This window comes from Sphaeramia orbicularis, chromosome 1 (assembly GCF_902148855.1).
Source record: "Sphaeramia orbicularis chromosome 1, fSphaOr1.1, whole genome shotgun sequence".
Lineage (NCBI taxonomy): Eukaryota > Metazoa > Chordata > Actinopteri > Kurtiformes > Apogonidae > Sphaeramia > Sphaeramia orbicularis.
In genome coordinates this window covers 2,119,230-2,146,695 of record NC_043957.1, presented here as the reverse complement: position 1 = coordinate 2,146,695, position 27,466 = coordinate 2,119,230, and the positions used below count along the sequence as shown (strand labels likewise).

General features: G+C 36.9%; 1 protein-coding gene across 1 annotated transcript in view; it reads left to right on the top strand.

Moving 5' to 3' along the window:
* tenm3 (teneurin transmembrane protein 3) overlaps positions 1-27,466 on the top strand; it is a 776,142-nt gene that overhangs the window by 652,252 nt on the left and 96,424 nt on the right. The window contains exons 32-36 of the mRNA XM_030128911.1: positions 313-333; positions 18,581-18,705; positions 19,906-20,013; positions 21,455-21,609; positions 25,486-25,587. Coding sequence (XP_029984771.1) covers positions 313-333; positions 18,581-18,705; positions 19,906-20,013; positions 21,455-21,609; positions 25,486-25,587 — 511 coding nt within the window. The remainder of the gene's footprint in view (positions 1-312; positions 334-18,580; positions 18,706-19,905; positions 20,014-21,454; positions 21,610-25,485; positions 25,588-27,466) is intronic.

Sequence of the window (27,466 nt, the reverse complement as noted above, 5' to 3'; positions counted from 1 at the left end):
AAGGAAGAAAAAAAAAAGTCCTTTGAGTTTAGGGAGGAAAATAGTCTGGTTTAGTGCTCTGAATTTAGAAACTGGCTCCTGGCATGCACTTGAGTACTTACCAACTCCTCGTCTAACAGCCATCTGAAATCTGTTTTCCCACTGAGTGACTTCTGTGCCGCATGATTCAGATTCTGAATGCTACCTTTCTCCTCTTCCCTTTTTCTTCTGGGTGAATGTTACTCCTGTTGTGCTGTAATACCTGCCTAGCTTCAAGCTGTCGACTAACTTTCCACTTCTCTCTCTTCTTTCTTTGCTTGTGTCGTGGTAAAGAAACAAAGATTTCAGACATAGGTAAGTGTGACTAATCCTTTTGGCTCTTTAACCCTCATGTCACTCAGCTCTCAGCATATACTTCTCATGCATCACACTCCGTTCATCTGATTCATCCCTACTGCTGTTTTTTTCTTCTTTCTGTTAACATTCAGTAATTACCGCTGCTCATCTTCTGCAGCATTCAGAGTTGACATTATTTAAGCATTTTTGTACAAGATCGTCGTACATCAAGGAAACACTGAGCTGTGTCAACTTCTAAGTAACCTCATTTTTTCTACGCACAGCACTTGAGTTGAACTCATATTAGTTCAGTTCCACGTTCAGCCCAGTATGATCTCAAATGGGCCGGACCAGTAAAATAAGAACAGTGAAAACAGTAAAATTACATTACATTAAACCTTTACATCACAGGTGTCAAACATATGGCCTGAGGGCCAAAACCAGCCCACCAAAGGGTCCAGTGTGGCCCGTGGAATGAATTTGTGAAATGCAAAAATGACACTGAAGATATTAACAATCATGTTAGATGAGGCTCCACATTCAGACCAAATTGATCTCAAGTGGGTCGGAGCAGTAAAATACTCTCATAATAAGTATAAATAATGACAACTCTAAATTCTTCTCTTTGTTTTAGTGTAAAAAAAAAAACTAAATTACATGAAAATATTTACCTTTACAAACTATCTTTTCACAAAAACTACAAATAACCTGAAATGTATTAAAAGAACTGTGATTTTAATGTGTATTTGTGGATCCACTGTGATCTGTACGTTGTAATGCATATGTGAAAATGATCAACTGAGGCAGAATATTGTTAAAATTGCACGTATTTTTCTTAATAAATTTAAGCTTTTTAACAGTTGTTCATGTTATCCACAATTTTGTAAAGGATTGTTTGTAGATGTAAACGTTTTCATCATGTCATTTTACTTTTTTCACGGTAAAACCAAGAGAAAATTTCAGAATTGGCATTATTTATATAGTATTATATTATTATTGTAGTGGTCTGGCTCACTTCAGATCATATTGGGAGGATGTGGCCCCTGAACTAAAATGAGTTTGACAGCCCAGGTTTATATCTACAAAGTTTCCTTACAAATCTGAAATGTCTTATCATTAAATGTGTATATTACAACTCACAAATCACAGTGAATCTACAAATACACAAAACATTTAATAACAGGTAGAATATTAATAAAATGACACTTACTTGTCTTAAGGCATTTCAGGTAGTTGATATTTGTTCAGATTAGTCACATTTTTGTGAAAGGACAGTTTGTAAATGTAAACATTTTCATGCAACTTTACTTTTTTACACAAAAATTGGCGGTTTCTGTTACTTATAGGTTATTATGATGGTATATATGACAGTAGGTCTGATCCACTTGAGATCAAATTGGTCTGTATGTGGAACCTGAACTAAAAGGATTATGACACCCTTAATTGATAATGTCTTCAGTGTCATTTTTGCATTTCACAAATTCATCTGCAGGGCTGGATTGGACCCTTTGGTGGGCCGGTTTTGGTAGGTAAAAATAGATTAAAAAATATATATATATATAGGAAGGAACTATAGGAACTATAAAATAGAATAAGGACTACTATAAAACTACTAAAATAAAGATAAAAACCACTTCATTTGTACAATATTGCACCATTTGCATTAGCAGTGACACTTTAAGGTGTATGCACAGCAGCAACATGAGCAAGATATAACATGTAAAGGGTTCGAAATGTCAGTATAGTTCCTACTGATCACTGATAGAACTCATATGAGTTTGATTGAATGAGTTGAGTTCTCCTCCAGTGAAAGTCCCGCCCACTTCTGTTGTCAGATTGATCTGCATCCAGACCACAGGACTGGAACATACAGACACAACCTGACAACCTCACACATTCAACTGCTATTGATTCTTGATAGAACACGGCACTGACATACAGGGAGATCAGAACTATATTTTTTGAAGTCATAGTGTTGAGGGAAGAGGTAAGCCTAACTGTGAGCACAGAAATATTCCTGGTTGGTTCACAGTCTTTTTGCATTTAGAATGTGTTTGCGAACAAATGTTGGACTTGAATTCTTCTAAGCTTCATGTCATCATACAGTGTCTTATCCAAACACGTCGAAAGTCAAAGTGATCATCGGTTAAAGTTCCATTTGAAGCTCATGGAGGTGCCAGAGGGGTTTCTACACTGCAAAAATCTAAATCTTACCAAGTGTACTTTTCTCATTTCTAGTCCAAATATCTTGTCACACTTAAAGTCAGACAGAATCACCTAAAGAGGAACTGTTCAGTGAGACAGAAGAACTGATTTATAGATAATAGATCTGGAAAGTCTGATTTCAAGAAATCTAACCAAGATCATTTTCACTTGTTCCAAAGGCAGATTTTTTTTTTTGCCTAATTCAAGCAAATGTATATTGTATTCATTTTATTATTATTACACTGGGTTACAAAAAAATGTTTTTTGCAAGTTGTCTAGGTTTTTTCAACTGAATTTGGACCATTTTGCAGCGCTAAATCCAAAAATGACATGTTTTTCTCCATCAGGTCAGGTTTTTTTGCTAATTTGATTTGATCTTCTCACAAAATTGATGACATTTTTGTGACTTTATCAGTTGATTTTTTATGTAGTTCTCACCCAAAATAGGTTTTAAGAGAAAAAAAATTATTTTCTAACAGGATGTATTTATTAAGTGTTATAAACTGTAGCAGAATACGTCAGGCTTATTTTTGCAAGATCTTCTAGTCAAAGCCATTTCATTCACCTGTAATATTAAAAAAAACATTAATCATAAATTGGCAAAAGTCAAATCTTCAGAACTCGTTTATTGCAAGAAATATGAAAGAATTTTGTATCATATGATGTGAAAATGCCCATAAATGTAAGCAAAAATGTTCAAAAGCCAATATGTAGCATAGTTCAGAAAGTTGACCTGATTGAGCAAAATGAATGTGATTTTTGGATTCAGCACCAAAATGATCCTAAATCAGCTCAAAAAACCTAAACAATAAATTTGTTTTTGACCAGTGTTGTTTTTTTTTTTTTACTTTTTTTAGAGGGGCATTTTTCCCAGTGTAAGGCCACATTTAGCCTGTTTGTTTTTCCTCTTCATTAAGTGCACGAATATGCACACAACACACAATAAAAAACAAATCTGATCTAAACAGCAGATTTTTTGCTTGAATTAAGCAAAAAACAAAATCTGCCAGTGGAACAAGTGAATATTATATTAGTAAGAGTTCTTTAAAACCAGATTTTCCAGATCTGTTGTCTAAAAATAAGTTCTTACATCTCACTGAAAAGTTACTCTTTAGTTCAGGGCTGTCAGACTCACTTTAGTTTAGTTCCACATTTGATCTGCAGTGGGCCGAACCTGTAAAATAATAACAGTGAAAAAAGGAAAATTCTATTCTGATCAGGTTTACATCTACAAAGTTTCCTTAAAAATCTGAATCACATGAACTTGAATTGTCTGAAGAAAAACAAGTGCAATTTTAACAATATTCTGCCTCACTTTATCAGTTTATCATTTACACATGTGCATTACAATTGCACAAAACATTTAGTAACAGACAGAATATTGGTAAAACTGCATTTACTTTTCTTATGATATTTCTGTTTGTTCATATTTGTTCAGGTTATTCAGGTTTTTTGTAAAAGTATAGTTTGGTAATATAAACATTTTCGTATAATTTTTCTTTTTTACACCAAAAAACACAGAGAACATTTGGGGTTGTCATTATTTACAGGTTATTCTGGTCATATTTGACTGGTTCTGATGTGGAACCTGAATTAAAATGATTTTGACACCACTGATTGTTCATATCTTCAATGTAATTTTTGCATTTCACAAATTCATCCCACAGGCCAGATTGGACCCTTTAGCGGGCCACATTTGGCCCCTGAGCCGCATGTTTGACACCTGTGATTTTGGTGATTCTGTCTGATTTTAAGTGTGATGCGATATTTGGACTAGAAATGAGAAACATCCACTTGGTCAGATGTAGATGTTTGCAGTGTAACCCGCTGCTGTTCACTCTGCTTCATCATCAGCGTCCTCTTTCCAAGCATGGCCAGTAGATGCAAAATTCTTCCTTTTTTTTTTTTTTCTGTTTTGCCTCCGTCTGGCTGCATCCCACCGCCTCATTGATCCCTGTCCAAGACTTCTTCATGTCATCGACTCTTCCTCTGGTAACGGAGGACGACTGGAGAAGGATGTGTGTAAACTGACAGAGGTTTAGCACAGAAACTTGTGTCCAGTCTTTCATGCAGTCCCTATAGAAGCCCAGACGTTTGTGGGGAGGAAAGTTGCTGTGTTGTTTTTTACCTTCTAAACTCTCCCCCCTCCCTTTTCTCTGTTTTTTGGCCTACCTCTCTTCCCGTCTCATTCTCCTCCTCCCTCTAATCTTGACAAGTGTTCACACAGAATCAGGCCTATTCTTCTGCTGTCAGCTCAGATGAACAGCACAGTCATTACTTTAGCACAGCCCCCAGCAAGGAGACCCAGCAAGGAGACAGTCTGGGGGGGTGGGGGGGGTGAGACATGTTGGGCGTGGTTACAGGTCTTTCTTCTGTCTGTGTTTTCTATTGCCGGCTCAGCTCGGCTGTACTCGGTATTCCTGCAGACAGTTTCCATTACAGATACTACCCACTTTACAGTACCTGGTTGTCATAGCGATGCGGCGCGTTACTTCCGTGTCGTCTGTTCAGAGTTGCTGATAAACTCGCTCGTCGCGTGTTGTCTCGTCTGAATTTTTACGTCGGCCACCAAAGACTGAATCTCCTGGACTGACCATGGTGTAGTTTTGGGCTGTTCTCATGTGGATTAATGTACCAAGGTCAAGGTTCAAGGTGACTTTATTTGTACCCGTAGGTAGATTTGTTTTGCAGTCTAGGTGACTGCCTTGGCATTACAACAACACATACATTAAACATGCAAAGACAGGTACTTGATCACGCTTACAGACAGGACAAGAAGTGCTCAGTGTTCCACCACTCATCGGTTTAGCAGCATGGATAAGGAAATAAAATAGGTAAGATCAAATAAATAAAAACAAGATGCAATAAAACACAATAAAAACCAGAAAAGATAAAAACAATCTGGGATAAAAACCCGAGTAAGAACATACGATTAAAAAAATTTTAAAAAGACCGCTATATTTACTGTCCACTTCTGCATCTGTTTTTGTAAAAGGGCGGGTCACAGAGAAAACTGTCTGACCAATCAGTGGTCTGCAGTGTTTACACGTCATGTCTTTGTATCTAGTCCCCAGTCCTTGAACCTCAGCGGAGGTGATACCAAAAAACTAGTACCAGGTACCAGATTCCAGGTCCTTTCTCGTAATGGAAACACAAAAAGGCAGAGTCGAGTCAAGTCAAGTCGAGCTGATACCATGCAGTGGAAGTGGGGCATATATTTCACTGTATTTTTTTCCCAGTTTCAACTAAGGTTCTAATAGTTTTGGATTTTTCATAATTTAGTTTTATTTAGTTTTGACTTTTTTTTCTCTAATTCAGTTCATTTTAATTCGTTTTTACAGCAGGTTTGCTCGTTTTTATTAGTTTTTGTTAATTTCTAAATGCTTAGTTTTAGTTTTTTTTATATCTTTTATCTTCATGGCAGCTGTTCCTGCCTTTCAAAGTTAATTCAACTTGTTTAAGCCTGAAAATGTCACTGAGGACAGGACAAGTTAACCCTAACTCTAAGCCTCAACTCAAAACTACCGACAAACATTTTATCCGAGTACGCCATAATTGTCAGCAGCAGCGACTGTAGTAAAAACTGAAAATATGTCCCAATTTGGAGCCGATTACTTAAAATGTTCAGTTGTTGGTTGTATGAACGAACACACAACGAAAGCACAGTCAACATCCTGGAGGGGGTGGAGCGTGAAGTGGCTCATTTGCATTTAAAGGCGAGTTGAATTAATGAAGAATTCAGCCCAAGCAGAGCATTTACAGTTTATGGAGACCACAGGGAAATGTCTGAAAAAGCAGTATTCCATTTAAAAAAGCAAAATATCACTCCTTTAAATAATGAAAATGCTTTGTGTGTATAAAAATGCTGAGGAGCTGAAAAAATAAATATATGTACTGTAATGTGTAATACAGTTTTGTTCATCTGGGAACTTCTTAGACAAAGTGTCAAGAACGACTTTTTCTTGAATTGATCTTCATCTGGATCTCCATCAGCCAATGTTGAGATAAAAGCTGAAACAGAGCGGGGGGGGGGGGTGCATGTTGGGTGTGGTTCCAGGTCTTTCTTCTGTCTGTGTTTTCTATATTTCACTTTATTTTTTTCCCAGTTTCAACCAAGGTTATAATAGTTTGGGATTTTTCATTATAATTTAGTTTTATTTAGTTTTGACTTTTTTTTTCTCTAATTCAGTTCATTTTAATTAGTTTTTAGAGCAGGTTTGCTCATTTTTATTGGTTTTTGTTATTTTCTAAACGCTTTGTGTTAATTTAGTTTTAGTTTTTTTTTTTTTTTTATATATATCTTTTCTCTTCTTCTCTGTGCTCCTATTCAAATCAATCCCAGACAGGACTCTGCTGCTTTAGTCTCCATGTTTCCAGGTAGAGTGGGGACCAGAAGACGACTGGAAACCACAAGTGAACACAAGTGACAGACCCTTAAATATCATATGGTGCCAGCAGAGAACATTGCTTGAGGGAAATAAATCGATTTTATATAAATCCGACATTGACAAAGACCCAAACGAAGGGAATTTTATCCATAATTTTTATCCGTTTTAGTTAGTTTTGCAAACACAAAATACAGTTTCAGTTAGTTATGTTTTTTTCTTTTAATTATAGTTTTTATTTATTTCAGTTAACAAAAATGCTTTTACAATTCTAGTTTTCATCATTTCGTCGGTTTTCATTAACGATAATAACCTTGGTTTTTAACCTTACTGCCCTTTATCGGTGCCTTCAAGGTGATTTGTACACCTCTGCCAGAGATAACACAGCACTTCTCCAGTCTTTTCAGTAAATAAAACAGATTTTGGACATTTACCTAAAATACCCTCTTATGACAATTATACTGCTGACATTATGAATCACCACAGACAAAGCAGCTCCATAAAAGTGAAGCCAAAATCTCTTGATCACCTCCCGCTGGCTGATTGCAGTACAGATAATGAATTCCACCCCCTCACACTCAGTGAAGTCCAGAATCTCTAATCTGATTACTGGCTCTTTGTGCAGATCGTGGGCTCTTCCATAATAATATTTTGGCTCCACTTTTTCATAATGGAAGGAATGGCCATCTTCAGACGCAGTGTTTGTTTGATCCTGCTGGTGTAGGTTCAGAGTCAGAGATAACAGGATTAGAAGGTGGAGGAGAGTCAGAGGAAAATGACCCCATTAAAACTGTATGTTCATCATCACTTTTCCAGTCGTTTTAACAGAGTAATATTTTGCTTTTTGAAATGGAATTATTGATTTTCAAACTGTTCCCTGTGGTCTACATAAACTGTACATGCTCTGCTTGGGTCTGAATTCTTCATTAACCCTTTCATGCACAGTGGTCACTCCAGTGGACAGTTCTTCTGCAGCTGTTCTCTTGTATATTCATGGATTTTGTTGTTTTAGCTTCATATCATCCAACACAGCACCATCACATACACTGCAATTCAGACCATTACTGTAACTGTGCTGTTCTTGATAAACCTGATCTGCACTAACATGTTTGAGTGGAAATAAATTGCTAATTGTAATTAGACTGTAATTTAAAAGTTTTCTCAATCAAAAAAAAAATTGCTTTGCATATTTTCTCCATGAAGTGAGTAATAACTAGTATTAGAGTATGTTAGAATGTTAGAATCTACCAGCCTGAAAAACCCTGAAGGAACAGTTCAACACTGTTTTTTTATTCATTCATTTGTCATGAACTAATGCGTTCCATCAGTGGGCTAAACAGTTTGAACTGCAGTGCACCCACTGACTTGTTCTCACAACCCTTCTGTTAGCTTAGCTTAGCCTAGCTTAGCATAATGGCTTCATTCCTCTGCTCAGACGTAGCCAGGCTGTTAGAGGTGATTTGTAGTATTTTAGGAGTGATTTGGGTCAGTTCAGTTCTCCCTAATCATTCCTTTAGTCCGCTGGGGTCAATATGATCACAAACTGAGGCTCAGATCATGGTCATGTGACTTACTGCAGGAATAAAATCTGGGAAATAAAAACTAATGCAAAGCTGAAATGCTAAAGCAAAGCCAATTTAGCGCATGCATCCCTTCAACAAAAAGATTTTCCAACTTCCGTCAACACAACAGTCCACAGATTGTATGAGTGCAGTAAGTCGCAGATCTGAAGAAATAATTAGAGAGAATCGGATTTCACAAAATCACTGACAAAAGACGACAAATCACCTTTAAAAAACTGGCTACGCATGACCATGGAAACGCAGTGACTATGCTAAGCTAAGCTAACAGAAGGGCTAAGCTAAGCTAACAGAAGGGCTGCCAGAACCCAATAAACGTTTCTCACATAAACCTTTATTCAGGTTTAACGTTTCCATGGAAACAGAAGAGAAAGTACTTTAGTTCCGAATTAATTTCTTCAGGAAAAATAAATCGGATTTAAAAAACATCATAGAACCAAACCCATTTACACATATGTTTGTCAAATTAGAGATGATTTGACAAGCCAAGACAGTTACAGTTTCAGTGAATAAAATAAAGTTTCATCTACTTTTTGAGTCAAATCAACTGTAAAACAGTCGTTCACTCGGCGTATTTCACCTCATTGTTCAAGAACGAGGTGAAAAAGTCTTAAAAGATGCAGATCTAATGATCGGTCTGGTCATGTAGAAGCATCAGAGACAGTTCCAGTGATGTCACCTCCATGACTGTCAGGTGTGTTGTCTCTATATTTACATTTTCACAGTCTGATACTTCAACACTTTTACCACAAACTGTGAGTGACATACAAGTATATGATGGTATAATTGAAACAGCTTCACCGTTAATTTTAATATTAATTTTCACACAGTGAGGTCAACAGGAGGGGCTTCAGCTCTATATTTGTCAGTGATCTTAAATAAAAAAGGATCACTGTATAAACCATTGATTTAGACTTCAAGAAAGTCTAAAATCATCCTGTTAACGCCAGAACAGTTATATTTCTTTATTAGAAAATTGGGTTTTTCATGGAAATACCTGTAAGTTTTACTGAGACTGGATGTGACAGCTTTATCTATGCAGGAAGAAATACTGGCATTTATATTTATATGTATCTATAACACACACAATCATAACATGCAGTCATTCTTTTCACTAATAGAGACTTTAAATGCTTGTTATAATGCTGTTTTTGCACGTCTATATTTCCAGGTGTTGCTCAGTATGAACAAACCTCTTGCAGTTCTTCCAGTGGAACTGTTTTCCATCCTGCAGACTGGACTCAGGTTTAGTTCCAAACATCAGTGAGGTGGAGCCTAAAGGACAACATTCAGGGCGTTAAAGCTTCCCAAACATGATTCCCTGGTGCTTGTAAAGCTCACTGGTGCAGACACATGGTTATTGGCTAGACTTTTATACTGGCCTCTGCCTCTGCATCTACTTCACAGCGGATGGACTTCAAAAGGAGGAGGAGGAGTTTGTTTAAGATTTGAGTGAATGATGTGGATAAATGGATTCAATTAACTGTGGAAGGGCAGTCAGCATTTTACAGAGAGGGAATAGAATAGAATAGAATAGAACGCAATACAGTACGATAGAATAGAATAGAATAGAATAGAGCACAGCTGAATAGAATAGAATAGAACGCAATACAGTACGATAGAATAGAATAGAATAGAATAGAATAGAATAGAGCACAGCTGAATAGAATATAATAGAATAGAATAGAATAGAACGCAATACAGTACGATAGAATAGAATAGAATAGAATAGAATAGAACGCAATACAGTACAGTACGATAGAATAGAATAGAGCACAGCTGAATAGAATAGAATAGAATAGAGTATAATAGAATAAAATAGAATAGAATACAGTACATTTGAATAGAATAGAACAGAATAGAATAGAATAGAACACAATACAGTACAGTATAATAGAATAGAATGCAGTACAGTTGAATAGAATAGAATAGAATAGAACGCAATACAGTACAGTACGATAGAATAGAATAGAGCACAGCTGAATAGAATAGAATACAGTACAGTTGAATAGAATAGAACAGAACAGAACAGAATAGAATAGAATAGAATAGAACACAATACAGTACAGTATAATAGAATAAAATAGAATAGAATGCAGTACAGTTGAATAGAATAGAATAGAGTACAGTTTAATTGAATAGAATAGAACAGAACACAATACACTACAGTACAATAGAATAGAATAAAATAGAATATAATGCAATACAGTACAGTTGAATAGAATAGAACAGCATAGAATAGAATACAGCACAGTTGAATAGAACAGAATAGAATAGAATAGAATAGAATGCAGTGCAATCCGTCTTTTTTGTCACTGTTACAGGAACAATGAACATCAGTGTAGCAGCTCTGTTTCTTTTTAGCAGCAAACACTTAAAATGCAAAAGAAGACTATAAAAAATATTACAAAAACTGTGCCAAAAAATATTGACAATATAGGAAACTACGTGAAATACTAAAAGATCTTGAAAGCCAACTCTGTAATGTAGATAGAAGACATATGTAGAACTTATAATGGATATATACAGGTATAAACAAATATAAGTTTGTTTTTTTTTTGCATGTTGTGCAGATTTAGACTGAAATGAAACCGTCACAGCCTTGATGAGTTGAATTCAGTGTTTTGTTTTGTTTTTCCAGTCTTTCAGCAGCGTCACCAGTGATAGGTTCAGTTGTTGCGTCTTCCAACCGTCTAAACATGAACGGGTTTCTCTTGGCTGTGTATCTGCTGTCGCACATACAGACCACTGCCACCGGCTACTCACACTGACTGGACTCATTTTTTCTCACAAATCCAAATGCAGTTTTCAATTAATTTTCACTTTTTAATTAAAACACAGTTTTCTCTCGGGAGGACTGGGTGTCTTTGAGTTTCCGCCTACGTTCATGTTTACTTATTCACATCATCATCCTGTTTCATTTGCTCTTATCATTGTTTCACTTTCTCCTCCCTTGTGTCACCACTTTCCTTTCTTGTTTCTCCTCTTCTTCTCTCAAGATCTTGTTTTGATCTCTCCGTCCTCTGTTTTTTTTTTTTTCCTCCAGTCATTTATTTTTCTTCCTGCCTCCTGATTTTCCATCCCTCCTACATTCAGACACAGCCAGCTCCTTCTTTTTTATCATCATACTCCTTTGTAACTTGCCTGTCTTTTGTCTTTCCTGCCGTCCTTGTTTCTTTCTCTTTCCCGTTCTGTCACATCTCATAATGTGTCCTGACATATTTACATGATCAAGTGGTATTCACATGTCAAGTGCATCCTCAGGAGGGGTGTTTTCTGCATTCATCTATAAAACACACACTCTCAGGCTTGTCTTAAATAGTCTTTGTCTATAAAATCCTCCCAAGTTGTTTTGCTGGCGCCGAGCCTGAGAAGCTGACAAACGGATCCTCCTTAAATGTGTAAAATTAATGACAGAAGCAGATGCTGAATCATCAAGATGTTGTGTTGAATTTGCAGACAGATGTGGAAACAGACTGACCGCCTTCACGCCATATTCTCACAGAATTGACAGGTCAAATCATTTACGGAGTGTAAATTGCTGCAGATTTTTGCCTGTGATTCTAAGTGTACACGCCAGATTTCTGTTTCCAAAAGTCCCGGTTTGACTGTGGTTTTAATTTGTCGAGCAAAAAAACAAAAGGACGTGCCCGACTTCTGGTCCTCGTGAGTACAGAGAAACACAGACTGCCTCTGAGTCACACACAGTCTGTCTATTTTTAGCCGTCTTAATTAACAGCCTGTGATCATCTGCTGATTATCACCAACCACTGAGACTTATGGCTGGAGGCGAGTAGGTGCATATCCATGACTGTGTGTGTGTGTGTGTGTGTGTGTGTGTGTGTGTGTGCGATGGATTTCACATGACAGTGTGGCAGGCATCACTGGGAGTGTGTCACCGTCAAGTCACGGCCCTTAGCGTCCACATCACTGTTATTGTACGTACTGTTAGTGTACATAAAATTTAATTAATTTAATTTATTTATTAGGGACAGTGCATATTAATGAACATCTACAACAATTGCAGCTGTAAATATGCCAGATTGTAGCAGCAGTGCTAATTTCCATCTGTAGTCTCTAGACAGGTGACAAGAAAGACAGTTGATGAAAAGGCAAAATATTGTAAAAGACATCATGAAAAGACAGTAGACAGAAATGCAAAACATCCTAAAAACACACAGAACAACACAGTGAGGATGATCTGCTGATGGTCACAGGCTTGGTTTTCCTTCATCCAGTGTTTAAGTTGTGATTTGAAGGAGGCATATGATTGTGAGTCTCACATTAGAAACAGATCCATGTTTCTCACCCAGATGTTAAAGAAGAAGATGGAAAAAAGACATTTTACACATATGCAAAATAGCAGCGCACACAGTCGTCTGCTTTTCTGTCACACGATGGCGGAAATGATCACCAGTGTCTCACCTTTCACTTCGAAACCTTTTTTAATCAATTGCTTTTTCTTATTGTGTTAATTAACCCTTGATACTTTGGTTTAAGACACTGGTGTCAAACACGTGGCCCGGGGGCCAAAACCGGCCCGCTAAAGGATCCAATCTGGCCCCTGGGATGGATTTGTGAAATGTAAAAATTACACTGAAGATATTGTCAGTCAAGGATGTTCAATGTAAAGTGGGTCAGACCAGGAAAATACTATCATAATAAACTATAAATAAGGGAAAAAAAGCTAATTTTTTCTTTTCGTTTTAGTGTCAAAAAAGTAAAATTACACAAAAATGTTTACATTTACAGACTGACTTTTCATAAAAAATATGAACAACCTGAAATGTCTTAAGAGAAGTATATAGTATTTGAACAATATTCTGCCTGTTATTAAATGTTTTGTGTATTTGTAGATCCACTAGGATCTGTACATTGGGATGCACATGTATAAATGATAAACTGAGGTGTAATATTGTTAAAATTACTCTTATTTTTCCTCAGAATTTTCAGGTTGTTCATATTCAAGTACGGCTCGTAGATGTAAACATTTTAATAATGGAATTTTACTTTTTTCACTCAAAAACATAGAGAAAACTTTGGAGTTGATAGTATTTCTAAGTTCTTATCATATTACACTGGGTTACAAAAAAATGTTTGTCTAGGTTTTCTCAACTGAATTCGGACCATTTTGCACCGCTAAACCCAAAAATGACATCTGTTTTTCTCAATCAAGTCAGGTTTTTTTGCTAATTTGATTTTGAAAAAATTGATCTTCTCACAAAATATAATAATTAATACCAAAATCAGATTGGTAAGCACACTTTATGAAACTTGTGACTTGATTCCTGTTAGGTACAATGGTGTATTCACCGCAGATGTAGCAGAATACGTCAGGCTTATTTTTGCAAGATCTTCTAGTCGAAGCCATTTCATTCACCTGTAATATTAAAAAAAACATTAATCATAAATTGGCAAAAGTAAAATCTTCAGAATTTGTTTATTGCAAGAAATATGAAAGAATTTTGTATCATATGATGTGAAAATGCCCATAAATGTAAGCAAAAAGGTTCAAAAGCCAATATGTAGCATAGTTCAGAAAGTTGACCTGATTGAGCAAAATTAATGTGATTTTTGGATTCACACCAAAATTATCCTAAATCAGCTAAAAAAACTTAAACAATAAATTAGTTGTTGACCAGTGTAATCCTCAACTTTAATCTGTCTACATGATCAGTGAATTACATATAAGAAAAAAACAGATTTTCACAGAATAAATACAAAATAAAGAAGGTCATATACAATAAATGGTGATAAATCACTTAAGAAAGGTTAAATACAGAAAAAAAAAATTGGGAAGTGACACAAAAGTAGCACTGGGTCTTTATGGGTTAAAGTTCATTTCATGGCCATTGTGTGCAAAACGAAGTTGGCTTCATGGGGAATAATCTGTAGTTTTATGTACAGTGTTTTAAAGAGGATATATGTAGTGTTTCTACTTATAAAAATGACCTTGAATTATCATCTGAGTGTTTAGAATGAAGTTCTCCTAAAGATGTCACTGCATATTCGATTATGGAAACACACACTGAATGTATTTACACCGATGGGCTGGTGAATTTATGTGACCACCAGAGGGAGTAGTGAGTAAGCTCTGTTGTTTTCTCCACTGGACTCAGCTGTCAGTGAAAAGAATGGAGTTTGATGCGAAAATCACAGTGTTTCTCCCACTCGGGCGAGTTTGATTTTGAGGTTTATGAAGGTATAAAGTTATTATGGGATGTCCTTGTCTTTGCTAAATTGCCGTTTGTTGATGGGTGGTGCAGACTAAACTGTGACAGTTCTGACCTTGTTTGTTGGATTCCAAACAGATCTTTAGTTCAGCTACCGACTACACAAACCGAACAGAAAACAGAGGTGATTAGTGCTTTTACTGTGACTGTTTTCAGTCTAAACACAGAGCTAAGCTAACAGAGCTAAGCTAACAGAGCTATAATGTAAACTATCAGCTGATGCAGCACATGAAGGTTCTAAGACGTAGTGTTGCTTTGAGCGACTGTTAAAATAAGCGCCTATGAGTTTTAGTTTGAAGAATAAAACTTAATGATACCATAATACAGATGTGTGGAAACAATTCCACTGGTCTACAAGAATAAAAGTAATGAAATTTTACCACATGAGAGTCACTGATAAAGAAAAATCCAGTCCTAAATGCTGGTTGGCTGAACTTTCCAAGACACAGCCTTGGGTCAAAATGTGAAATTCAAGAATTAAGGAGAGAATGGGTTTGACTCAAAAGGAATATTTGTCTCAGAGCTACAAGATCTGCTTCCAAACACTGTCTGCACATTAGAATACATTCACTGTACAGGTTCTATTTAGTGGAAGATTTCTAAAACTATTATATAAATGTACATAAACCAATATATATGTGGAATAACACTTCATCATATACTTTGAAAACATCAGCAAACCGGCACTTTTGTCATTTATTTTCCAGTTAATCTTATTAAAATACGTAACATTTAGCACATTTAATGTCTGAAGCAAATCATTTCTAAAAAATTGTAGGCCGGTGTTATCTTTATTCTTGGGGTTGATTTGTTGTTGTTTTTGGTAGAACTAAGTGTGTTCTGGTACCAGACTGACCCTGGTACCCTTACCCTAACTCTGCTGTTGGGAGTTAATCCCTTAAAGGGCTCATATTTGTCTAAACCCACTTTTCTTAGTCTGTGGTTCATTTCTTTGCGTATTTGGATCCTAATAGTTCACACAGTTTGAATTTGAACTCTCCAGCTGCTGCAAAACTATCTTTACATTCATTTTGGCCAAAAACAAGTGCAGTCTACAACCCATTTCAATTCTTGCTTAATTTGTTGCGTTTTATAACTAGTTATGTCACATTTGCACATATAAGGTCAAGACTTACGATAAACGTTTCTCTGAGTTCGACATAATTGTTTGTCAGCAGCAGCAACTGTAGTAAAAACTGAAAATATGCCCAAACTTGGAGCCGATTACTTAAAATGTTCAGCTGTTGGTTGTGTGAACAAACACACAATGAAAGCACAGTCAACATCGTGGGGGGGGGGGTGCAGTGGCTCCTGTGCATTTAAAGGGGAGTTGGATTAATGAAGAATTCAGCCCAAGCAGAGCATTTACAGTTTATGGAGACCACAGGGAAATGTCTGAAAAAGCAGTATTCCATTTAAAAAAGCCAAATATCACTCCTTTAACCCTTTCATGCACACTGGTCACTACAGTGGACAGCTGTTCTACAGCTGTTCTCTTGTATATTCATGGATTTTGTTGTTCTTTTCGTTGTTTTTTTTGTTTGTTTTTTTTACACATATCTTTATTAAAGTTTTCAGACACTACATATCTTTTCTGACATGAATTGGTAACATTATGTAGATCTCTCCCGAGCATAAACCCTCAGACTCACAAGCCCTCCCCTTAGTTTTCACACAATTTATCAGTAAATACATGTTTCTGTGCGTCAAAAATTAAACGTGTGGTGTCCAGCTGAGTGGACATTTTTGCAACTTCATGAAAAATAGGTTCATAAGAATTTATTTTTTCATTATTATTTTTAATGCATTTTTTTTTAAAATTATTTTTATTTTATTTTATTTTTATTTATTTTTCAGAAGAAAATTTTCAATCGCATTGTTTTTTTCATGCCTAAAGAGGAATAAAAACACTCAGGAAAAATGTTCATTAAGGTTCTCATAATTCGTGCATGAAAGGGTTAAATTATGGAAATGCTTTGTGTGTATAAAAATGCTGAGGAGCTGAAAAAATAAATCTATGTACTGTAATGTGTAATACAATTTTGTTCATCTGGAAACTTCTTAGACAAAGTGTCAAGAACGACTTTTTCTTGAATTGATCTTCATCTGGATCTCCATCAGCCAATGTTGAGATAAAAGCTGAAACAGAGCACAACACGTTAAACACAAACTCGGTGTGGATTCCATTAGTGAATAATAATCATTGCAGTGAGAGTCAGAAAAATGAACTGTCACCTCCTGCTGAAATATTTGACTATGAACCAAAACCCACCGCTTACAAAGCCCCGTTCTTTGATGAAGTATCAGATTAAATTGACTCGGTATTCTGCTGGGTAATACCTCTGTGGAGTTTAGACCGATTACCACGCTGACCCACGGGGCAGGTCTGGGGGGGGGGGGGGGGGGGGGTGTCAAAACCACAGCCCAAAAGTGTCTGATGAAAGGTTCTGTTCAGGAGGTTGTAGAGCTCAGGGACACAGATGTGTGATACTAAATATGTGTTTTTTGGTCTGGCTTCAGATGCAGGTCTCATTCATGTTAGGACAGTATTCGATAATTCCACCCCCCCTCCAGCTGGTCTGGTCAGTCACAGGAGGACGTTCACTGAGACTGATTCCATCCAAATACACCACTGAAGGACACTACAAACCACTCCAGTCTGGGTCCATCACACTGTTTAACTCCACCTTATAACCACGTCAGTTTAATAACACAACCATTTTTGCACAATTCTTTATGGATATTTCTTTAATTGACAGATTCATAATATATTGTCCAGTAGTTATTGTACAAGTTGGTGTTCTAATTGTGTTTTAATAGAACGTTTTAATATGTAAGTTTGTTATATACATATTCAGAGCTATGGTTGCAGAACAATTTATTCGACCACCCCACATTGTTTTTTCATCATCAGGGCCTTGTAAAGTCAAAAACTTGGCCTTCGGAGGTACATTATCGTAACCTCTAAGTTTAAAAAAAAAAGTGTATTTTTCACTGCGTTGTGTTAAATTTGAAGTAAATATCCAAGAAATACTAGGAAGTACTTGCAACTGTGAAATTATATGCAATAAGTCATGCAATAATGTTATGTTCTGCAATAACAATGAAATATTTATTCAATATTGATTAGAAATGCTCTATTTTTAAATAGACGTGGGTTCATAGATATACGTACTGTTTCATTGATGTACAGTTGTGGAAAACATTATTAAAGCACCCTTGTTTTCTCCAATTTCTTGTTCATTTTAATGCCTGGTACAACTAAAGGTCCATTTGTTTGGACAAATACAATGATACCAACAAAACTAGCTCATCGTAGTTTAATTTCACAGCTGATATCTATGCATTTAACAGGTTTTCTTGATAAAAACCAAAATCCCTTCAGTTCTTCCATCAGTATCTGTGTCATTGTACTGACAAAAACAGTGCTTTTATTCATTCCATGTTTTCTTTTCTGTCTGTTTTAGTCACATGACACACACAGGAGTTAGGACTGGATTAAAGAACCGTTGTTTTTGAGGACTTTTGATGGTCTAATAATTTTTTCCATGACTGTAGATGTATATTTTTATATTTAGAGCTAGATTTAGTTATTCTTTTTTTTTGTTGTTGTATTAGTAATTTCTCTCCTGCTGTTTTTTATTCGATTTGAATGGAGCAACTGTAACACAATAATTTCCTCTTGGGATTAATAAAGTATTCTGATTCTCACGTGTCCACAAATGCAACAATCTACCAAAGACAAATGGATGATGTTGGCGTCAGTGCAGAGTCCTAAAAGCTTCTGTGGTGTTCCTGAAACATTTCAATTCTAACAAGGTTTTTCCCTCTTTCCCTCCTCTTTTCTTTCTCTCTCCCATAGCAACAACCCGGCTCACCGCTACTATTTGGCAACTGACCCAGTAACGGGGCAGCTGTATGTGTCAGACACCAACTCACGCCGGATCTACCGCCCCAAGATGCTCAGCGGCGCCCGCGACCTCATTAGTAAGGCTGAACTCCATTTCCTGTTGACGGAAAACTGTCAGTGTCAGATCACATGTTTTCTGCTGCTGCTTATTTTGTATAGAATGTTTACATGCATCCACACTTTGTCATCTGGAAGCAGGAGTGTTCAGGGGCCACATTCAGCCCAGTCTGATCTGAAGCAGGACCAGTAACAGAACATATTAATGACTTAGAAATAATATGAACTCTGAACTTTTCTCTGTTTTGTAGAGTGAAAAAAAGCAAAAAATACATAATGAAAATGTTCACATTTACAAACTATTCTTTCAAAAAATGTGAATTTCCTGAAATTTCTTATAAAAAACAAGTGCAGTCATGCCTCTGGTTGTCATTCACACATGCACATCACAACTTACAGATCACAGTGGATCTATAAATGCACAAAACATTTAATAAAAGGCAGAATATTAGTACATTTTTGGAGTTTGGAACTAAAATGAGTCTGTTAACATCTTCAGTTCAGTTTTTGCATTTCACATATTCATTCTGCAGGCCTGATTGGAACCATAGGTGGGCCTGTTTTGGCCCACGGGCCGCATGTTTAACAACCCTTTCTTAAACTGATTGAGATGTTGCAGACAGGTTTAACCCATAAAGACCCAGTGCTTTTTTTGTGGCAATTCCCAAATGAATTTTTCTCTATTTTTTACCTTTAACTGATTTATCACCATTTTTTTAATAATATTATCCTCTGTATGTTGCATTTTTTTGGTGTAAATCGTGTATTTTCCTATATTTAATTCACTGATCATGTAGATGTTCATGAAAACTCAGAGTAAATTCAAAGTTAATTATATCAAAACAGAGAAAAATGAAGAAAAAGTTACTTTTTCAGCAAAGATATTGCTAAATGACTGTAAAAACCAGTGTGTCCATCCACTGTCATTGATCCAACTCCATGGGTTTTACTGGTGAATTAATGTTGGAGAAGATGACCGTGTTTCCATGGTAACCACGGAGCCTCTGAACATCCAAATGGGTCATATCTGATGACCATGAAAAGATGACAAACTGTATTTTACACCAGTTATTGACATGTATTGATAGGATTAGTGGATCAGCAGGTGTTAAACAGTTTAGATCAGTAGATGGTTTGTGTCACCGGTGGCTGTTTGGGTCTGTATGGGTTAAGTTCCACTGATTCCACATAAATGCAGTAATTGTCTGATGTATGTTCAGGTAATGGAGAAGTGGTGGCCGGAACAGGCGAACAGTGTCCTCCGTTTGACGAAGCCCGATGTGGAGATGGAAGAAAAGCCACCGAGGCTCAGCTGCTCGGACCTAAAGGTAGAGGAAAACTCACACTACATGGAGAGTTAGGCAGTTGGAGAAGACTTCATAGAATATTATTTAGACAAACATGCTCACATTTCGTCTGGCAAAAAGTCTGTATATTTCACACTTCAAACATGACTGTGCATGACCTGGGACTGATCACAGAATCCACCAAAATCTACCAACCCCACAGATGAATCCTCTCTGTTTCTGTTTAATTGGCAACAAGGGAATACGGCGTCAGCAGTGATGATTCAGGTCCTTCAAGACTGTGGCCGAGGTTTTTTGAAGCTCAAAGCTGCGGCGCCACACAGACTAATAACGTCTGTGGCAATAAACCTGGTTAAGCAAAGATTTATGCAAATGTATCCACTGCATTTGACAGTGTCAGGAGTATTAGGCACAACATCACTACTTCAAACAGTGAGGACAGTCAAAGTCCAGAGTATAGAATAGAATAGAATAGAATAGAATAGAATAGAATAGAATAGAATAGAATAGAATAGATCTTTATTGTCTGTAGTCTCTTTCCCATTGGACATCTGTGTAAAACTTTACTGATATATACTAAATGTTAAAAAAACAAAAATGTATGATGTTTTTTTCCATTAAATCACAAATGCGATGATTTGTTTATTTATTATCACGAGATGACACGAGAAGTCATTCCATAAACATGGCGATGAACATAAATATGGTGTTGATTTACAGATATATTCATTATTATTATATATTACCCCTCTATCTCATACTAAATTAAACAATTATTCAGTTTCCTGGTGTATCCACACGTACTGCACCATGTTTTCTTTAAAACTCTTCTTCTTCACTTGTTGTGTCGTCCGTCAACATCCGGGTTGTTTTATTCACGTGACTCTAGTTGCACAAAAAGGTCTTTTCATTGCAGTTTTGTGTGATATACCAATTGCGCTATGCCTGAAAAACCCGCTCTTGCCAGCGCAGAAACTTTTAATTGAAAAAGTAGAGTTTTGGTGAAAGTATCGTTTCGTAAATTTTTATGTGTAAGTTATATTTGTGCAATTTGAGGGTCAATGGAAAAGCGACTACTGTCACCAGAACGATGAAAATCCGTTTAACAGCTCTGTCTCTGTTTAGCCGCAGAAACACTTGGTATTATTTTAAAAAATAGCACACAAAATATTACACAAAATACTGAAAAATGAAGGCACTGTACGAAATTAGGTTTGATCTTGAATCAAACCCAAAACAGCTTGAACAGCTCCAGCATATACTCCTGAATGACTTTGATTTAACTCTCTAAGTAACAGCTCCTTTATTATCGTTATTTATTATCTGCTGCTGCTGCATCCATCATCCCAAACACCCCTCTGGAGGAATATTCCCTCTCCTCTGCATCCTGAAGATGGTGTATTAATAAAAAAAAAAATAGAAAACAGAACTGTAAACCAAAATTTGTGTGTGATTTCCACAGGGATCGCGGTCGATAAGAACGGTCTGATCTACTTTGTGGACGGGACTATGATCAGGAAAGTCGACCGCAACGGCATCATCTCCACAGTACTGGGCAGCAACGACCTGACCTCTGCACGACCTCTGACCTGCGATACCAGCATGCACATCAGACAGGTAACGGGCAGCTGGAGGCAGTGGTTAGACATCTGTAAAGAACCGCACACCTCTGTCATGTATGTGCTTGTGTTTCTGAAGCTGCGAAGACGGAAAAAAAACCCCAGCACAGATCTGATCTAGTGACATGAGATGACTTGGCTCGCTTGTTTCAGAAACTTCTCAGTGAGTAGCGAAGAGAATAAAAGAGGGGGAGACAGACAGACGGACAGACGGAGGGGAAAGATGGTCTGCCTTTTATTTTCTAAGTAACTTTGAGTGAAAAATCCATACCCAAGAGAGAGCTCTGAATGGAAACACCACCACCTACAAACACACAGATCATTAAGCGTTTCATCCTCTATCCTGAAGGCCTAACACTTGACTCCTGCTCTGCGTAAAAGTTAAGGTCTGCGTCGTCCTGTTACTGGCAGAGCGGCGCCGTTGGAGGATTGTGCATGGAGCTGAAGTCTGCTGAACTCTGACTGTATGCCCTTCTCTACAGAATTTAGCTCAGTTTAACTTGAAGCGGCGTATCTGTTTGACCTCTTGTGTTGTTGGTGGAAACAGAGCTCACAGCCCACACATCGTCAGGTCTCACCGCTCCGTCCGTAGCTTCACGCATATTATTTTAAACACACCATCCATATTATGATGTAAATGCATCATTTACAAGTGCACAACTAAGTTTTCTCATGTGCTGAGGGTTTTGTTTTTTTTCTTATCTACCCTCTGGAACTCTCTCCCACCTACCATCCGACATTGCTTCGACCTCAACACCTTCAAATCCCTTTTCAAAACTCACTTATTTAAGATCTTTTTTAATGTTTAACTGTTTTATATTTATATACCAGCCTTCTGCACCTGCTTTTATCTGTCTTTAATGTGTTTGATTTCAGTTTTTATCAGCTGTATGTGAAGTGTCTTTGAGTTCCATAAAAAGTGCTATACAAATAAAATCTATTATTATTATTGTTAGTATTATTATTATTATTATTATTATTATTATTATTATTATCAGAAATCATGAAACAGTGCCATTTATAGGCAAATATTTTATATTATGTGCAGTGGCAGAAAAAATTGTAGTCCATGTTTTCTTTTCTGTCTGTTTTAGTCACATGATACACACAGGAGTTTGTACTTGATTGCTTGATTTTTGGATAAAACACATTTTTCTATTTTTGTACAAAAATCTGCATGGAACACGGTAAAAGGGACATGAAAATTACACACTACTGTTTTTTAAAATATCTCTTTATTCTCTCACAGGCACATTTTGGGAATCAAACTAATTATGCAAGGCAGAGTGTTTCACAAAAATGATTGCCCTTTGCAAAATCACTCACAATTTATATGTGTTTAAATGGGCAGGTTCTGTATGTGACGCAAGTGGACACGATGGGTTATGCACGAAACCTGGAATGAGACTGAGATTGATGAAAAACCCACATGTCTGGGTTAGAAAAACCACTTGGATCGACACATTTAACACAGTGTCTTTATTTATAGTGGTATATAAGGCCATTTACAGCCGTGTTTTCACATCTAATGCACTGACACCTCTGTAGCTTTAACTGCCCCAATTTTGGTCCTATTTTTGTCCCCAATATTTGATTAAAAATTCATTAATTATGGGATGGCTCAGAGCAAGATTGCAATTTTTTTTTTGCATTTATCTGAGGTCATCATTAAGTACTTCCTGGGGGGAAATATGTCTACATTTTTCATTTATTGTTGGATCTAAAAAAGCTGGAAAAGTGTCAGGTACCAAAATGAACCCAGTTTCATATATAAACAGCATCAAGTGGCTTAAGGGTCACACCTGAAACTGAAAAGCCTCCTTCTACAACAGGCTTTATTCCTGTAAAAATCTCTGTATTCCTGTCTTTGTTTACCAGTTCAGTCTAGATTCTCCGACTCTATGACTCTCTCAGTCTCTGTGATGTTTGTGCAAATCAGAGGCTGCAGATGTATCTCTAACATCTGCCCTGCTGCCTTCAGATGGCTGCAGGATTTAACTGACTGAAAATTCAGTGTGTACAGTACATTTAGGTCGGTGTTGCTGATAAAATCCCATTGGAGTCAGCAGATTGACAATGCACCAAAACCAGACGTGAATATGTGACGTCTGCTCGAAGGATGCCTCACTTGATCATCTATTATTAATTTAAATATTTTAGTGCAGTTTTAAACATTCCTATTTAGACACAGAAATTAGAGCTCAAAGGTTTGATCGATGTTGTCATTAATGATTTAGAACAAGATCCCACATGTCAGTTCTGTTTCCTTCTATGTGCATGGTAGGTTCATTTATTCAGTGCTTATTTTATAGGGAACAGTTTAGTAGACACACAGTTTCAGCTTTTAAGTTTAGTTTAACAAACGCCCCGTAGAAGTTCGACAAAGTTGAATTGGCCACCGGCTCCACAGTCTGTTTTTAAGTGGCTGTGTTCTCTAAATAATTTTCACTCAGACGGTTGGCCTTTGTCTCACGACCCCTCCTGCTCTTAAACTCCAACTTGATGAAAAGATTCGTCTAAAGAGAGATTACATTCGCCTGTGGGCATTGAATCACACAATCTGAGAGTTTAATCAGACAGACGGAGTTGGAGGAAAGTTCCCCGACTTACATATGGATGATGGTTTCACTGTTTTTAATAACATGGTATACAGGGTGTATCAGAAAAATGTAGACTCTCAGAAAAAAACAACATTAAACCAAAATGCAAAGACATTTCGTAAATCTGCTCATATGTGTTTATTGACCATGTATTTCTCCCTCGATTGACACCAGTGTCCTGGGTCAGTTTCCATCCCTCAGTGAACAACACGAGTTTGAATTGTGCAAAACAAGTCTTTTGCACGCGGAAGTGTAAGGGTTAATGTGAGATCTGTCACCATGGATGACAAGTTCCACTGGTCTTTCACTTGCATACATGAAACAGGACAAAAATAATTACATATTAACCCCCTACCATCCATACAAAGATTTTGTTGAGAAACTAAAAATGAAAATAAAATGTGCTCAGTGAGTCCAGATTTGGGTTTTACACTTCAGGATTTGAATTGAAGGCACACACTTTCTGGTTTGAGATTCTGGTTTCGACCGGTTCGATATGTAAAGTGTCATGAGATAATTTTTGTTATGATTTGGCGCTATATAAATAAAATTTGATTGACTGACTTCCATTAGTCAAAGGATTCCAGTACGTTTAGTCTTCCACATGGGCCCTGTTCCTCATCCTGCCTCAGGAGTTCCACTTCAGCTGTGATGATGCACTGGATTCCATCTGCTGACTGAAATGTTTCACGTTTCAAATGGTCAGCTCCAAACAAGCCGAACCCTGTAAAGCCTGAACCATTCAATCATTGACAGAAAATTCCAGTTCTTTGAAACTGGAGCCTTTATTGGTCCTTCTGAAACACCAAAAAAATTATTTTTCAAAATATGAATTTCCATGTACAAGTTTCAATTTTTCCAAAGTCAATAAACACATATGAGCCGATTTTCTAAATGTCTTTGCATTTTGATTTAATGTTGTTTTTTCTAAGAGTATTTTTTTTCCTGTATATATCACATACTGCTATCAAACTCTATAGGCTTTATTTTTTTCAAGTGCGGTGAAGAAAGCAGCAAAAATTACAGCAAAAACACAACAAAGTATAATGTTCACCACTACAAATGAATGAATACAGCGTCCTATTATCGAAAACAGAAATGGAAGAAGAAAAGCAGTTGATCTTTAAACACTGACTAACCAGATCCAGGTGTTTCTATAAATGATTCCAGAAAGAAAGGTTGACTTATTTAAAAGTGTCTCTTCTCTAAATCATTGACATTTGTAGAATATTTTGTATTTATTTAAGCTTCATCTTTGTCTTCTTTCCACGCAGGTTCGTTTGGAGTGGCCCACGGATCTGGCCATCAATCCCATGGATAACTCCATCTACGTGTTGGACAACAATGTAGTGCTTCAGATCACTGAGAACAGACAGGTATACAGCAGCAAATGGTTTACAGATAGTGCATGTCTAAATGTCCTGGTTAGCTCTTTACATATGTATTTAGATATATAAATATACAGACATATAATATTTATGACTTAAAATACAATTATCAATTAACATACAAACTGAAAAATACTGATTAAAAACTGTGGGGAAAAAAGGTAAAAAAAAAAAAAAAAAAAAAGGCTAAACTCCACAAAAACACAGCAAAATACACTAGTAGAACACTCCAAAACAGCACTATCACTACTAAATACAATTATTTACAAGAATTCTTTGCAAAAAAAAAAAAACAGGTAAAACTTAGGTAAAACTCTGCTAAAAGTAATAAGTGTCTCACCGGTTGCTTTTCCATTGGACATATGCACAAAACTTTACCGACATTTACTAAACGTTGAAAAAACAGAAGTGTGTAATGTCGTTTTTTTCCATTAAATCACAAATGCAATGATTTGTTTATTTATTATCGCAAGATGACACAAAAAGTCATTCCATAAACATGGCAGCGAACATAAATATCTGTTGTTTTGAATCTAGAATGCTTGTTATCTCTCCGTCTCGTACTAAATTAAAAAATGATTGGGTTTCTTGGTGTGTGTTTCATCAGAGGGAGCCCTCCGTGCTCGGGGCGGCTGTGGACTCTGGTGGCTGTGGCACCTTCTCTCACTGGGGTCCGCTCCTTTCTGGTGGGTGGGGGTCCCATTTGGCCCTCTCCCACTGGTTGGGATGCGGCGCTGTGTCGCTGGTGCCTGGCTGCTGGGGTCGGCGGCTGCCTCCTGGTGCGGAGGGCTTCCTGAGACAGCACCTCCTCTTTTACTTTGACTTTTTCTTTCTGATCCTCCCGGACTCAGTTAGTCTTTTTAAGTTTGTGTGAGCTTGTGGGTGTGCATATATGTGTGTGGGTGGGTGGGGGGTGGTACTGATTTTTAAACTTATATGTACAGCACTTTGTGCTACATCCTTAATGTATGAAAAGTGCCATATAAATAAAGATTGATTGATATTGACCTGTACTACAGGTGGAAGTAGGAGGCCCAGATGAAGACAGTTAATGTTACCACAGAGAATCTGAGGTGAACGTGAACGTGTGCTCCTTTTATACTCTGGAGCCACCGTTCTGTTGTGTCCCCCATTCTAAACCAGACTGGGCCATTCTATTAACGGAAAACCCAACAGAGTAGGCAAGGCAGATTTATTAGTACAGCACAATTCATACACAGGGCAATTCACAGCGCTTTACAGAAATGGAGAAGAGACAGATTAAAAATACACAATTATAATTAAAACATAATCAATAAAACATAAATAATAATCAATTAAAACAAAGTAAAAGGTCAGAGTGCAGATAGATGCACAGTTGAACAGCTGTTTTCAGCCTGGACTGAAACACTGTCACAGTTCAGGTCTGTGTGACCGCATCAGGAAGACTGTTCCAGAGTTTAGCTGCATAGAACTGAAACACATAGAACTGAAACACATAGAACTGAAATGCAGCTTCACCCTGTTTAGTCCTGACTCTGGGCACCAGCAGAAGACCAGTCCCTGAGGTTCTCAGGGTCCCAGATGGTTGAATATAGCAGAGGGTTATAATATTCAAATCACATGTACACCTTTGTGGTCAGTCAGCTGGGTGTGCCACATAAATGGATGCTGTTCTGTCTGTTTGGAATGGGAGAACCCAAGGAAGAGTAGCTGATGTCCTGCATCAGCTAATGGGGATCTTAAGAAATAAATAAAAGTAGAACAAAAGACTTCACCCAGAGTGGATTTATAGGTACACATTTTCCATCTGTATTTCTCTGAACTGTATTTAACAATGCAAAATGAAAGCCAACACTCACAAGCTTAAATCTATTGTTTATTAAAC